Source organism: Prunus avium, chromosome 7 (genome assembly GCF_965620075.1).
Source record: "Prunus avium chromosome 7, drPruAviu1.hap1.1, whole genome shotgun sequence".
NCBI lineage: Eukaryota > Viridiplantae > Streptophyta > Magnoliopsida > Rosales > Rosaceae > Prunus > Prunus avium.
In genome coordinates this window covers 27,399,660-27,413,728 of record NC_142290.1, presented here as the reverse complement: position 1 = coordinate 27,413,728, position 14,069 = coordinate 27,399,660, and the positions used below count along the sequence as shown (strand labels likewise).

Sequence of the window (14,069 nt, the reverse complement as noted above, 5' to 3'; positions counted from 1 at the left end):
GTGGCAATGTGGTCAGGTGGAGGAAAATTCCAAGTGTCAGTTGGTGGCTAATCGGTTCATAATTGTATATCATTTCGTACCATTCTAGCTTATGATTTGGTTATGTTTTTGAGTTAAACTTGTGCTTTTAATCCTTTTTGTGTTTATCTTTCAATTCATTGAGCTTTAGGTAACAATGATGGCTTTGGATAGGAAATGATGCAATTCATGCATGTTAAGGCCTGATTTGGGTGAATGGAAGAAGAGCTTAAAGACAAACTAATTTTGGCTACAAACCCTTGCCAGCCCAGTTTCGTAGGTCAACTTCTTGGCCTTGGATCAGCATGCTCTGGGGCTCGGATGAGGTGAAGATCTTCATCAAAGTTGTTCCAATGGGTGTGTAATATAACATATCCAAATTTCAGCCCAATTGAACATATGTGGAGTGCTTAGCCCGTCCAACACTCAACCTTACTAAGGAGGATTTGCAGCTGCCAGCTTTTTGTCATGTGCCTCCTTTTAGCCATGTGCCTCATCCCAACTATAACTGACTTTGTACCCAACATAATGAGTGAAGTAGGGAGGCATTCCAGCTATGAAATTCTAAAGGAGCAAGTTGGTACATGATGGAGCTATTAAAAAGAAAGCATGTGCATGCATGTAAAGCATAAATGAAATGAAGTCAATTCCAGTCTCTGTTCGGCAGCCAAATTGCAAGGCCTAAAACACACACTTCTAGTGCTCCGATGGGAATACATTCTTCATACAAGTTGTTCCAATGGGTGTCTATTATGACATATCCAAATTTGAGCCCCATTGGATACATATTGAAACCTCAGGCCGTCCTACACCAAGCCTAGTTCAGAAGAATCGTTTTTTCCAGCAATCAAAAGACAAACCACATGGGTTGGCATCAAAAGGCAGCCACAATTGAACACCTTTGAACACCCATGTGAAGAAAGCTTGAGGTGCAGCAAAAGAAGTATGGGATGAGATTGATTCCAACCACACTAACTTAGACAAGATGAAGTGTGAGTTATGGGTTGTATTAAAAGAGGAATGGTGGTGTTGGATTTCATCATGTTGTTCCTTCCTCTTAGCCCTATAAATAGAGAAACCTTCAAGCTTCAAAACACACCCCAAGGGGGGGAGCTCTCAAACACTTCTCTAGAGCTTCCCTTCTCTCCCTCAAATTCTCTTAGTTTCCTTTCAAGTTGTCAATTGTTGTAACAAAATGATGTTACTAAATTTTCCTTCAAGTTTTCAAGTTCTACTTTAATTTTATTTTGTAATGTACATTCTTTCTTAAGTATTCAAGTTTAATTAGTTTCCAAGTTTCAATTATGGTTTTTGTTCTTATTCATTATGCTTATAAGTTAATATGCTAGTTTCAATGATTGATCACCATTTAGGCTTGCATGTTAGCTATCTTGGTTTGAATTAAGAGTAGACACTATGCTTTAATTCGAATTGAACTATGAATAGGAAGAGTATGTATGGACATTCGACAACAGGGATTAGATACATGCTTGGTTGTTTAAATTGTTCTTCTATGCTTAATGGGTTCCTAATGCTTAATTTTAGGTTAGACAACAAATGATCAAATTAGGGAATTAGGAACACAAGGTTAGGACCAAACACCATGGCTTAATCATACTTTAGCTAGAATCAATCCGTTAATCTAATTGAACTTGGGAACTTATTTGCTTGAGTTATTTCATTTTTTCTTGTTTTATTTATTTTCTTTTTCATTTCTATTTTGTGTAGGGAAAATGAATTGGATCATTCAATCACCAATCCTTGTGGGATCGACCTCGCACTTACATATGCTATACTACCGAACGGCTCGTGCACTTGCGAGTATCACAAGTTGAAGATGCAGCTGAATTCATTTTGGTGCAGCTGAATCGAAGCAACAGTGGCCATGCACAATATATTGTGGACTTGGAATTAAGAAGTTGTTCTTGTAGAGCATGGGATTTGCAAAGATGGCCTTGTGTTCATGCTATTTCAGCCATAAATTATAACGGGGGGCTTAGTGTCATGGATTTTGTGGATGACTGCTATTTGACAACAACTTGCTTGAAGACATATAATAATCTCATACTGCTTATGAATGGGATGGATATGTGGGGCAAGACTGATTTTCCACCATGTCCCTTCTTACTCTAAACAGCCTGGAAGGCCAAGAAAATGTAGAAAGAAAGAAGAGCGAGAGCACAAGGGCAAAATGAAGATGGGAGAGTCAAGCAACACAACTGAAACTGCATTGTCTCGTATTCCCAACACACATGACTCTCTCAAATGTGGGCAATGTGGTAAAAAGGGGCACAATAGGAGGACTTGCCATAGGAATCTTCCCTCAAAGGCCAAAACTGCAAGTAAGAGGAAGAGAAGTACTGAAAATATCTAGGTATAGCAACTCAATCTTGCTCAATTATATCCCTTAATAATACTTACTTTTGTTGCATCATGACAAATATTTTTATGTTGTAGACCACTATTGATCCATCCCAAGCAGCCACTTCAGCTGGTCCAAGCACCAAAAAGAAAATATCCAAGCCTCCAAGGCGTGTGCAAAAAGGGAAACCTCTGGTAACTAACTTCTGTTTATGATGGTTCTTATCAATTTTCTTCAAATTCCAAATCCTCTCTTAACATCCTGAATAATCTGTGCAACCAAAACCAAGTAAGAAAGGACATGCCACTTCTCAACCTCCAGTGGCCTCAACTTCATGTCCTAGTTCATCAACTTATGCATCAACTGTAGGATCAAATGTTGTAGATTAAAGCTAACTAAAAAAGGGAATCATTTCAGTTTGGGGTTGTTAGACTGGCATTTTGTGATTAAATGGTCCTAAACCCTAGGGTAAATTGGTCATGTATAACTTAATGACTTGTGATTAGGGTTTGTTTTTGCTCAATTGGTCATGTGTAACTTAATGAATGACCTTCTTTGATGGATGTAATGGCATTCACATAAGCTTCAGCCACTATGAATGCAAATACATCCATTGATTGCTGTTTTGGAATGGATTTCACAGGACAAGAAATATGTAATTTTGAATGTATTATCTGGCTATTTTGAGCCCATTTTTATTGGAAAATTTGCTAAGTTATTTTTTGCATAACTTGACTTCATTTAGCACATGTATTGTTTTAGGCATTGCTTGTTTTGGCAAAATTTTCAAACTTCTCTTCACATTGTTTTGGGCATTCACTTCATTTACATGTAATTCACTACAAATATTGCCTCCACAATCCCATTAACAAACAAAAACTTACTAAATGCATTTCATGTGTGCCTTAACCCTTACATAGCAATTAAACCCTTACAAAATCACTTACAAAAGCACACAAACAACACAAATACCCCAATAACCAACAACCCAGAAACACTTCAGAGCATGGCAGAAGCTAATTCCAAACTCCTCTTTTTGTTCACTCCAGATCCATGCATCCCTCCCAAAATGAAGCTTGCAAACAGTACCCACGAAGCCACCAACAACACCCAAACGACCTTTTCTCTTTGTCTTGTCTTTGCCACTGATTTCTCCAGCTTGTTCCGCGATTTTAGAAGCCGAATCACTGCCTTTGACCGTTCACACATTTCCGGATCAAACCATGCCCAGAACTGGCAACCTTTAAAACCCTTATTATTCTCACGTACTTTTACTGCACACATGGAAAATCGCCTCCCAGGATTCGAATTTGTCCAAGAGGTTCGAATTGTAGCAGCCTTGCCACACCAACACATCGGTGCCTCTTCATCCATTCCAAGCATCCAATCGCTTCTAGATCTTCTTCGCTAGTTTCCTTTGGCCAGCTTCCTCTCGCCTTATGTTCAATATAAGGTGCAACGAAGCAGACTGTTAACTTCCTTTTTAACAAAACAAATTTTTTTTTCCCGAAAATGCCCTTCGTCTAGACTATTTCGACTGGCTAGTTAGATTATGTGGTGGGACCCACGACTGCCACGTCATCATTTAACGTCTGACCTGACGGTCAATGTAACGGCCGATGTAAATTGGTAAGTTTTTGAAATGTCAGGTACGAAATTGATGAATTTGAAACCAGAGGGCCCATTTCGATAATGACCCTAAACCTTCAGGGACTAAAATGACGTTAGTCCTATAATTAAATAATGGTTGGTTCGGGTCAGGTCCAAAGGTTTAAAAAAATTTAGACTCGAAGCCTGAACTGAAGTCAACGGTTCGGTTCAAGTCCAGCGTTGACTTTTTCAGTTTGGTCAAAAAAACCTTATTTTTCGGTTTGATTTGATTTGATTCGGTCGATTTGTTTGGTTTATCGGTTTTTATGCCCACCCTAATTTTTTGTGATTTGACAAAGAAGTAATATTTGTGAATGTAATACTAAATAAATAAGAGAGAGAAAAAACAAAAAAAACTGTTCTATTGTGAACCGGACGCAAAAAGAGTTGCCGACTAAAAAGGAGATATAAACAGAGACTTCTTCCAGTCGTGTTGAAAACTTGGAATCGGAAACGATCCAAACGATCCAACAGGTCTGTTCACGAGATTAAACCCGTAAAATTAATCTATCGTATTTGTATATATAATTCTCTCTCCCTTTCATTGATTTTGATCCTTTGTTGTTTTCCCAGTTCACAACTACCGAAACCCTAATCGAATCGATCTTTGGTGTGTTATGTTTTCGCGAAATACTTCCACCAACAACTTTTTCCTCGCCTTTGATGTTGTGGGTTAATTTATAGGAAACAAAATTTCGTATGTGGTTTTGATGTCTCCTTGTTTGAAAATTGGCAGAGAACTGTAGCGTGCGTTTCACCATGGCCGAAAGCTCTTTCAAGAACGAATATCCTCAGGGTATGTGTTTTTTGCTTCTTTTTTTGGGTTAATTACATGGTCAGTATAGTTCTTTAAATATTTGTTCAAAATTTCGTAGATGCAGAATTTATTTCGGAAATTGCCGATTCTCATCTATTTTATACTGATTTTTTGGGCTAAAATGTTTTAGGAATGACCCAAACAGAAGAGAACAATCCACATCGGACCCCGGTAAGACTTTCACTGAATAAGATTTGTTTAGTTCCTAAACATTCACTGGGGGCATACTCTGTTCTGATTTGAGCCTCTATGCAGATGATTGTTGAGAATGGTGCAAGCATTGACATTCCTGACATTGGGAAAAAGAAGTTAGTTTCCTATTTCCTTGTGCTTTAAAATCTTTGTTTGTATCGCTCCAATGTGAAAAGATTGTTTCCTTTTCATTTATGCCTTAAAATCTTCGTTTGTATCGCTCCAATGGGAAAAGATTGTTTCCTTTTCATTTATGCTTTTGATATGTGTTCAGAAAATCACCAAAAAAAGCAAGGAAAATATTGGCGTATGTTAGCCCATGGCCCATTACTTATCTAGACCCTTTTGATTTCGATGCCTTTCGTTTGGTAAGAAATTCACTGAATCAAATATGTTTACGTCCTTTGCATTTGGTGGATGTGCTATTCTAATTTGAGTGATTGTGTACAAGGCTTTGAAGACCGAAATTCGTGGTAGCCCCCGGAGGAGGTTAGTTTTCGATTCACTTGTGCTTTGCTTATCTTGATTTTACTAGAATGGAATTCCTTTTTTTTTTTTTTCATTTACGCTTTTGATACAGGATAATAAGGAATCAAATGAATGGCCACAAAGACCATAGTCCTTGTTTAGATGCTCGTTATTTGAGGGAGACACACCCAAATCGCATACCAGTAAGAATTTCACTGCATCAAATATGTTTACTTCCTATGCATTCAGTAGATATCCTCTATTCTAATTTGAGCTTTCATTCAGGTGATTTTGAAGAAGGATGCAAGTAGTGACATTCCTGACATGAACGGGGAGAAGTTAGTTTCGAATTCCCTTGTGCTTTAATTATGTTGATTTGTGTTTGTACATTCAAATAGAATTGTTCTCATTTCATTTATGCTTTTGATATATGTCTTGAAATTGGTCAGGAAAAAATAAAGGGAAAGGAGGAAAAAAAAAAAATTTGAAAGCATGACCCAATAATTGTTAAGTTTATATTGTGAGTTGTAAATTTTAATGCGTACATGCAATCTATAGCGCATCGATAGGATCTAGTCATGACTCATGATGTGTTCATTTAGAGTTGCACTTTTCCAATATATATTTATATATATTGTGTGGGGAAAACTTTTCACTGCATTAGGTGAAGTTGTAGGAGTGGTAAGGGAATGGTCCTGATGGTGAAGGTTTGAATGAATTGATTAACTACGTGGCAAAGGCTTCCTACCAACTAATTTTCATATTCCATAAGTGGATATAAGATTTATACAGAGAGGAAAACCTACTTATTACTACAAAGAAAGGCAAACTCTAAGTTCATTTGTGAAGGTTTGAATGAATTGATCAACTACGTGGCAAAGGCTTCCTACCAAGTAATTTTCATATTCCAGAACTGGATATAAGATTTATACAGAGAGGAAAACCTACTTATTACTACAAAGAAAGGCAAACTCTAAGTTCATTTGTGTTCATAGCTTCTTATGTTTTCGTTGCATCAGTTGTGCATTTTAATGTGCTCGTGCAATATATATGCACACAAATAGGATCTAGTCATGTGTATCGTTCCTACACAGTTTCATTTTAACAAAAGAAAAAAAAGTTGTGGGAGAAAACATTTCAGTACATTAGGTGAAGTTCTAGGGTTGGTTACGAATGGTCTTTATTATAATGGTTTGCATGAATTGGTTACCCAAGTGGCGAAGTCTGCCAACCAAGTAATCTTATATTCCATATTAGTATATGGAAGAGGAAAACATACTTAATACTACATAGGAAAACTCGAAGTTCATTGCTGTTCGTAGCTTATCTTAAATGAAGGGGTTCTCAGATAGTTTTATTGTCAATCCTGTTTTTCTGACTGCAGATTTCTTGTCTGTGGTGATATGCCTATTCGAGAATTTGTTGATTTTATTCGGATCACGGTCGGGCTCATCAGAAGAAAGTCTATATTTGTCTTTTTCAAGAACACTGAACCTCCCACTAGTGAGTTGCAACTCATTTTAGTTTTAGGCATAGTAATTCTTGCTTGCAAAGTTGTCGTTGTAACAATTCATCAATCCAATGTTACAGGTGCTTTGATGTCTGCAATCGATGAGGAAAATAAGGATGAAGATGGATTTCTTCACATTACCTACAGTGGAGAAAGCATGCATGGTAACACACAAATATGAGTCTTTTATGAACATATATGGGCTTCTATTCTCCTATTTTTAGGAACATGTCTCTTTCAAACAGTTTGCTGTTGAAGGCTGCAGTGTCTTGCTTAGGATTGGTTTCTTCTCATAATTGCAGATCTCTGTGCTCGTTTTCCTGTTTCTTCCTGTTATTGGTGGATTACTTGTCCACTATTTTGTATGGTTTTTAATGACACAAAATTTCTCCTTTTCAAACAAAAAAAGTGTGTTTGAGTTTGGTGCTAGGAACTTTTAAGATTTTGTTTGTAAACAAAAACAATTATAATTTGCTTCAAGATAACTATAAAATTCTCAAAAAAATCAAGTTCCTATAAGAGTCGCAATTGGAGACCACATTGTCTTTACGGATTTTATATTTGCGAACATTTAATACACCTGAACTTTTTAATTCCACCAAAGTCTTGTTTTGTTTTTTGTGGCTAAATGGGTATCTTTGCCGAGGTCATGCTTTTTTATTTCATTTCCCATCAATATCGCTGCTTGTAAAAAAGGTAAAAAAAAAGTACTTGTGTGAAGTGGACACACAAAAAGTTTGCAGCTCGCCGACTGAAACAGATATATAAATAGACAAGGTTGAAATGTATGTAATGTAGACTGATTCATGTTGGAAACGTGGAATCGGATACAACGCCAGCAGGTCTGTTCCTGAATTTGTACATGTGATTCTCTGCTTTCTGTAATTTTCTCCCCCTTTCAATGATTTTGACCTTCTGTTCTTTTCCCAGTTCTCAACCAATCAATTCTTCTATTACCAAAAACCTAATCGAATAGATCCCTTTTCTGGTTTGGTGTGTTATGTTTTCTTCAAATACTTCAACCCACAACGTTTTTCTCACCAGCCTTCTGTTTGATGTGGTGATTAATTTCTGGGTAACAAATTTCGTATGAGGTTTTGATGTTTCCTTGTTGGAAAATTGGCAGAGAACAGTTGTGGCGTGCGTTTCACCATTGCCGAAAGCCGTTACAAGAAAAATGGTCCTCAAGGTGTTTTTTTTCCTTTTTTTTTTTTTCTTGTTGGAGTTTTTCCAGGGTAGTGATTTATTTCGGGAATTGGTGATTAGATTTTGCCTAAGTTTTCTTCTCATCTCTTTTCTACTGATGTTTTTGTAATAAAAGGACTAGGGTATACTGTTACAAGGCCCGTTACTGATTTAGAAGCTCGGAAGAGGAATGGCTACAAAGGCTGCCCTCCTAATTTAGATGCTTGGTATTGGAGGGAGAGGCGTCCAAGTTGTATACCAGTAAGAATTTCTCTGCGGCAAATATGTTTACATTCTATGCATTCATTGGGGTATACTCTGTTCTAATTTGAGCTTTTCCTGCAGTTGGCTGTGGAGAAAGATGCCAGGAGTGACCTTCCTGAAATTGGCTCAAAGAAGTTAGTTTCGAATTCTCTTGTGCTTTAATTGTCTTGATTTGTATTTTTACTATACAAAGGAGAACCTACCTACTTCTGTAAAGAAAGGCAAACGCCAAGTTCATTTGTGTTCATAGGCTGTCTTAAATACACTAGCATGTTTTTTTTATTACAGATTCATTGTGTACGGTGATATGCCTCTTGGAGAATTTGTTGATTATATTCGATTTACTATCGGGGTCAGCAGAGAAAAGCCTATATATGTCTTTTTCAAGAACACTGAACCTCCTGCTGGTGAGTTGCAACTTGATCATTTTAGTTCTACTCATTTTTGTTGTGGTTCGTGATAATTCCTTGATCCAATGTTACAGGTGCCTTGATGGTCAAAATCGACAAGGAAAACAAGGATGAAGATGGATATCTTCACATTACCTACAGTTAAGAAGGGAGTGTCTATGAATGCAAATTGCAATGAAGAGCAAGAATGCTATTAAGTACAACTTAGAAAAAGTGTGAAACTCTCGGAGCTCTGAGTTAATGATATGATCGCAAGGGACTTTACTTGAGTTTTAGTTTTTGATTATCCAAACTGAATGTAAAATACGAAAATGTCAAAAGAGGTTTGTGATGGAAACTCCTAGCTAAGACTTCTTCCATGTGGGTGCAAATGAGATATTTTTCTTTGGACGCTCTCTTTTAACAGCGAGAAGCGGGCCCTCCTTTACCCAGTGGAAAAACAAGACATTTCTGATGCCTCTTTTTACTTGCTGGCAATCCGTTGTTTTCGAAGCGCACTTATTGACCAAAAAAAAAAAAACATCCTCCGTTAACTAATGAGATTATTTCTTGGTTCGTCAATTAAGCTCCTGAGTTTTATTTCTATTTATTATCAATACATCTTCTTCTCTTCAAAAAAAAAAAAAAAAAAAAAAGAAAAAGAAAAAAGAAGAAGAAGAACATATTGCATATAACATCATTGACTAATTTTATATTGTTCAATCATAATATGTTTTTATGATATATATATAGTCAAACAATATGGGTAGAATATTTTTCAGGTTGTATTTCATTCTCCAAAAGGAGGTATTTATAGTACAAGGATGTAACCCTAATAGGGTTAAACTAGGAAACAAGATAAAATCCTAATTACACAATACATGTACAAAAGGAAAGAAATATAGTCCTAATAAACTAGGAAATAAATATCCTAATTAAGCTAGAATCTCACTAACACTCCCTCTCAAGTTGGAGCAAAGATGTCACGCATGCCCAACTTGTCAAGCAAGTTGAGAAAGACCGTAGTAGACTTCGTAAGAACATTTACCAGTTGATACTCGGATGATATAAACGAAAAATAAATAATTTCAGCATCCAACTTCTCTTTAACACAATGTCGATCAACCTCTACGTGCTTTGTACAATCATGTTGCATAGGATTATGCGCAATTGCAATTGCAGCATTATTATCACAATACAAATCCATGGGTTTTTGGGGTCCAAATCCAAGATCTCTCAACAATCTTCTCAACCATAGTAACTCCCACACACCTTGAGCCATCCCACGGTACTCGGCCTCGGCACTAGACCTATTTGCTTTTTACTCCTCCAAGTAACAAGATTATCACCAACAAATGTGAAACTCCCAGACGTAGAACATCTATCAGTGACTGAACCAGCCCAATCAGCATCCGTATACCCTTCCACATTTGTATAACCATACTTGCAAAACATTAACCCCTTTCCCGGAGTTACTTTCATATACCTCAAAATGCACATCACAGCACTCATATGATCTTCATTAGGAGAATGCATAAACTGACTCACTACACTCACTGCATATGCAATATCAGGACGTGTATGAGATAAATAAATCAATTTCTCCAGCTATCAGAGCATTAAATGCGTCTCCACGGCCAGGGGTGCAGAACCCACGATCAGGGCGGCGGCCGAGATTTACCGGGATTTATGGGGTCACACCACCATGCTTCACGATCCCAAATGTCTGGACTACCCACTTGCTCTGATCAGGCTCCACCATGCAGATTTTCAGCCTCGATTACTCCTCCAAAGCTCTTCCTATAAATACCAAGCTCGAGCTACATTCAAAGGGTTCAAACACCAAACCAAAAGCCTCCCACGGAGCAAATTATATTTTCCTGTAATGCACTTTCAATACCTTTACTTGCTTTCCTAGGAGTAGTGATAGATTGTAAGGAAAATCTATTCATCAATATATCATACTACCCTTGATTTTCAAGGCGCCGGAGCACCATCTCTGTTACTCTCTCATCCACCCCATATATCATACGATCGTCGCTCTCTGAGCAACGTGCCGGAGCACTGCCCAAAACCCACCACCAACACCACCGCCAAACGGCCTTGTAGCTCAGGTCGTGAACCTGACGGCCGAGATCAGTTCCTCTCTCGGGCACAATCGTTTGATTAGAAGTCGAACTCAAACAGGCGCACCACTTAACTATTTTATCCAAACACTTCACTCTCTCGACGCACGGTAGACCGTGCTAGCACGCCCGCGCACAACCGCATCGCATCCAAAAGAAGGACGTCACGTGTTGACGCATATCCCCTTCGGCCCGGAGCACCAGGCCGTGAGATTTGCGCATCCAACATATATATATAATTATCCCAACTTTATATTTTTAGGTCATTTATGAACCCTAAATCCTTGGTTTTTTCATTTTTAAATTTTATGAATTTTAAATTATTTTTTTAAAACTCCATTAGTTTGTTGGTGTGACATATATGTGGAGCCCACATCTCCAATAATATGTAGTGTCACGTGTATTTAAAATACAATATATATTTTTAAATAATTTTAAATTCATAAAATTCAAAAAAGAAAAACCAAAATTTTATGAATTTTAAATGAAAAAATAAAAAAAATTTGACGGGGACCATTTGTGATAGGTGCGGGAACCTCAGGGATACTTTGTGATACATATATATGCCACGTCAGCAAACTAACGGATTTTTTAACGGAACCTAACGGCACGGACCATTTGTGATCACACATACTAACCTTAAGAACCACAAATGACAAAAAAATACATCAAGGATGCAATTTGATAGTTTTGTAAACCTTAGAGATGTTTTGTGATATTAAGCCTTATTACTATTCTGTCTGGCCACAATGGGAAACGATTCGATTAGGGTTTTGGCAATTGTTATTTCACGAAAAAAAAAAAACCAGACATTTGAATCTTTCTCTATTTATATAACGTTTTAGGCGGCGTGTTTCATGTCTGCTTCACAACCTTTTGTTTTTTCTTTTTCTTTTTTGACAAAATTTAAAAAAATAAGTGGTTGTATTGTATTGGTATTGATTATTGAATATGAATTTTGAAAAAAAAAATTGGTGGAATTAAAAGGGTTTTTTTAAATTTTAATTCTTTCAAGAAGGACTAAGTTGAATTTACCTTATTAATGAAATGAACTAAGGCACGAGTGAACTTTCACAAGCCGAGGTGTCCGCACAATAATTCAAGTATCATAATGATAAATCACATATATGTTATTTGAAAAAACTATATCTAAAATACATAACAGTTTTGAGGTTTCCGCAACTGCAAAACATTTTCTTTTATTTTACTCCCTTTTACTAAAATTAATTTAAACATATTGTTAATGTACCAATTTATCTTTGTTTAATATAATATCTGTTAGCAATAGTCAATTAATGAGGATTAGTTTGGCACCTACAAAGGTTGGTAGCCTACAATGTTTAGTCAATTAATGAGGATTAGTTTGGCACCTACAATGTTTAGTCAATTAATGAGGATTAGTTTGGTTGCCTAACTTGGTTGGTTGCCTAACTTAAGGGGCTTGACTAATGTCTTAGGAACTTGTATATATATGTGTTGATTGTAAGGAATGAAACATAAGTGAAAATCAGAAAATATTCAACAACTCTCATTCTCTCTACACTTTCCACTTTCTTCTCTCAATATTCTCTATGTTTTGACATGGTATCAGAGCAGCGATCTTGCTGACTCTAGTCTTGAATTGTTGTTTCCATCATGGGAGAAGACGATTTTTCCCATGTTGAAAGTAGCACCACCGATCCTACTACTTTCACCGAATTTGCTGCTCAAATGGCTGAGTTGATGAAGATACAAGCATCAACATCAAATACGACCCCGACCCCGACCCCGACTATTACCTACGAAACCTCTCCTGCACAAATTGGCATTAAGTTGGATGGCTCCAACTATGCCTTATGGTCTCAAGTTATTGAGATGTATGTTGCTGGCAAGGACAAGCTGGGATATCTCACTGGTGAACTCCCAGCACCTTCTCAGACGGACTCGACATTCAACCGATGGCGAACAGAAAATGCAATCGTGAAAGGGTGGCTAATCAACTCCATGGAGCCAAGGTTAATTGGCAACTTCATTAGATTCTCGACGGCCAAAGGAGTTTGGGACGCAATAGCCACAACTTACTTTGATGGCTCTGACACCTCCCAGGTGTATGATCTTAAAAGGCGAATCTCCCGTATGCGACAAGGGGGAGGTTCGATTGAAGCTTACTACAATGATCTCCAAGGCTTATGGCGAGAAATCGATTTTCGTCGCCCAAATGAGATGAAGTGCGAGTTGGATATCAAAAAATACTATGATATCATCCAAGAAGATCGAGTTTATATTTTCTTGGATGGTTTGGATGATCGACTAGACAAAGCCCGAAGTGATGTGCTCCAAATGAGTCCATTTCCTACAGTAGAGCAAGCTTATGCTCATGTTCGACGAGAAGATATCCGACAAGCTGTGATGTTAGGAGCTCCAACACCAACCGGAGTAGGATTGGCAACAAAAGGAACATATCGACCCTCTCGCCCAATTCCAACTGCTCATCTCCAGCTACAGACAGCTGCCAATAAGACTACTCCACCTTCTCGATCCAAGGCTCCCACAGATGGGAATGGTTGCACTCACTGCGGGAATCCAAAGCACACTCGAGAAACTTGTTTTAAACTACATGGCTATCCAGATTGGTGGGATGGTCTCAAGGCTCGTAAACTTGCTGCTGGAGGAACGGGTCGTGCTGCCCTTGTCACCACGGATCCTCTGGTAACGTTAATTCCTCATGAAGAGTCTACCTCAACATCAGAAAAGGACTCTTCATCTTTCAGTAACTCAGGTAACTGCGGATATGTATTTCATACATCATATACAAGTGACTCCACAGGTTGGATTATTGATTCAGGAGCCACAGATCATATGACATTTGATCCAACCGATTTTCTGAGCACAACCACACCACAACGAACAAGTATTGCCAACGCAAATGGTGTTACCTCTCCTGTGATTGGTGCTGGAACCATTGGCCTTTCTCCATCCCTTACTCTTCAAAATACTTTGCTTGTCCCATCGTTGTCTAATAAATTGATATCTGTTGGCCAAGCTACTGAGCAACTAAATTGTTGTGTACTCATGTATCCCGATTTCTGTTTATTTCAGGATATTCTCA

At 37.7% G+C, this 14,069-nt stretch overlaps 1 protein-coding gene across 2 annotated transcripts; it reads left to right on the top strand.

The window, feature by feature from the left end:
- Positions 1-4,364: 4,364 nt before the first annotated feature.
- On the top strand, positions 4,365-9,334 carry LOC110748840 (uncharacterized). Of its 2 annotated transcripts, XM_088244140.1 has the most exons (16): positions 4,374-4,504; positions 4,604-4,640; positions 4,767-4,826; positions 4,978-5,018; positions 5,103-5,155; positions 5,314-5,407; positions 5,491-5,528; positions 5,620-5,710; positions 5,793-5,845; positions 6,892-7,010; positions 7,098-7,181; positions 8,144-8,206; positions 8,339-8,463; positions 8,548-8,600; positions 8,755-8,873; positions 8,951-9,334. In XM_088244140.1, the coding sequence occupies exons 3-16, from the start codon at positions 4,790-4,792 to the stop codon at positions 9,019-9,021; spliced, it is 1,041 nt and encodes a 346-aa protein (XP_088100266.1). In that variant the 5' UTR covers positions 4,374-4,504; positions 4,604-4,640; positions 4,767-4,789; the 3' UTR covers positions 9,022-9,334. The 2 variants fall into 2 exon arrangements, with proteins under 2 accessions (XP_088100267.1, XP_088100266.1); XM_088244141.1 differs by lacking the exon at positions 4,604-4,640 and having other exon boundaries at positions 4,365-4,504.
- Positions 9,335-14,069: the final 4,735 nt, after the last annotated feature.

What these genes read in the sequence shown, in the direction of transcription:
- LOC110748840 (XM_088244141.1), top strand. Translation starts at nt 4,790, where the DNA reads ATGGCCGAAAGCTCTTTCAAGAACGAATATCCTCAGG. An exon ending in CGTGGTAGCCCCCGGAGGAG is followed by an intron (nt 5,529 to 5,619) that starts GTTAGTTTTCGA and finishes CTTTTGATACAG; the next exon opens with GATAATAAGGAATCAAATGA. An exon ending in GAACACTGAACCTCCTGCTG is followed by an intron (nt 8,874 to 8,950) that starts GTGAGTTGCAAC and finishes CCAATGTTACAG; the next exon opens with GTGCCTTGATGGTCAAAATC.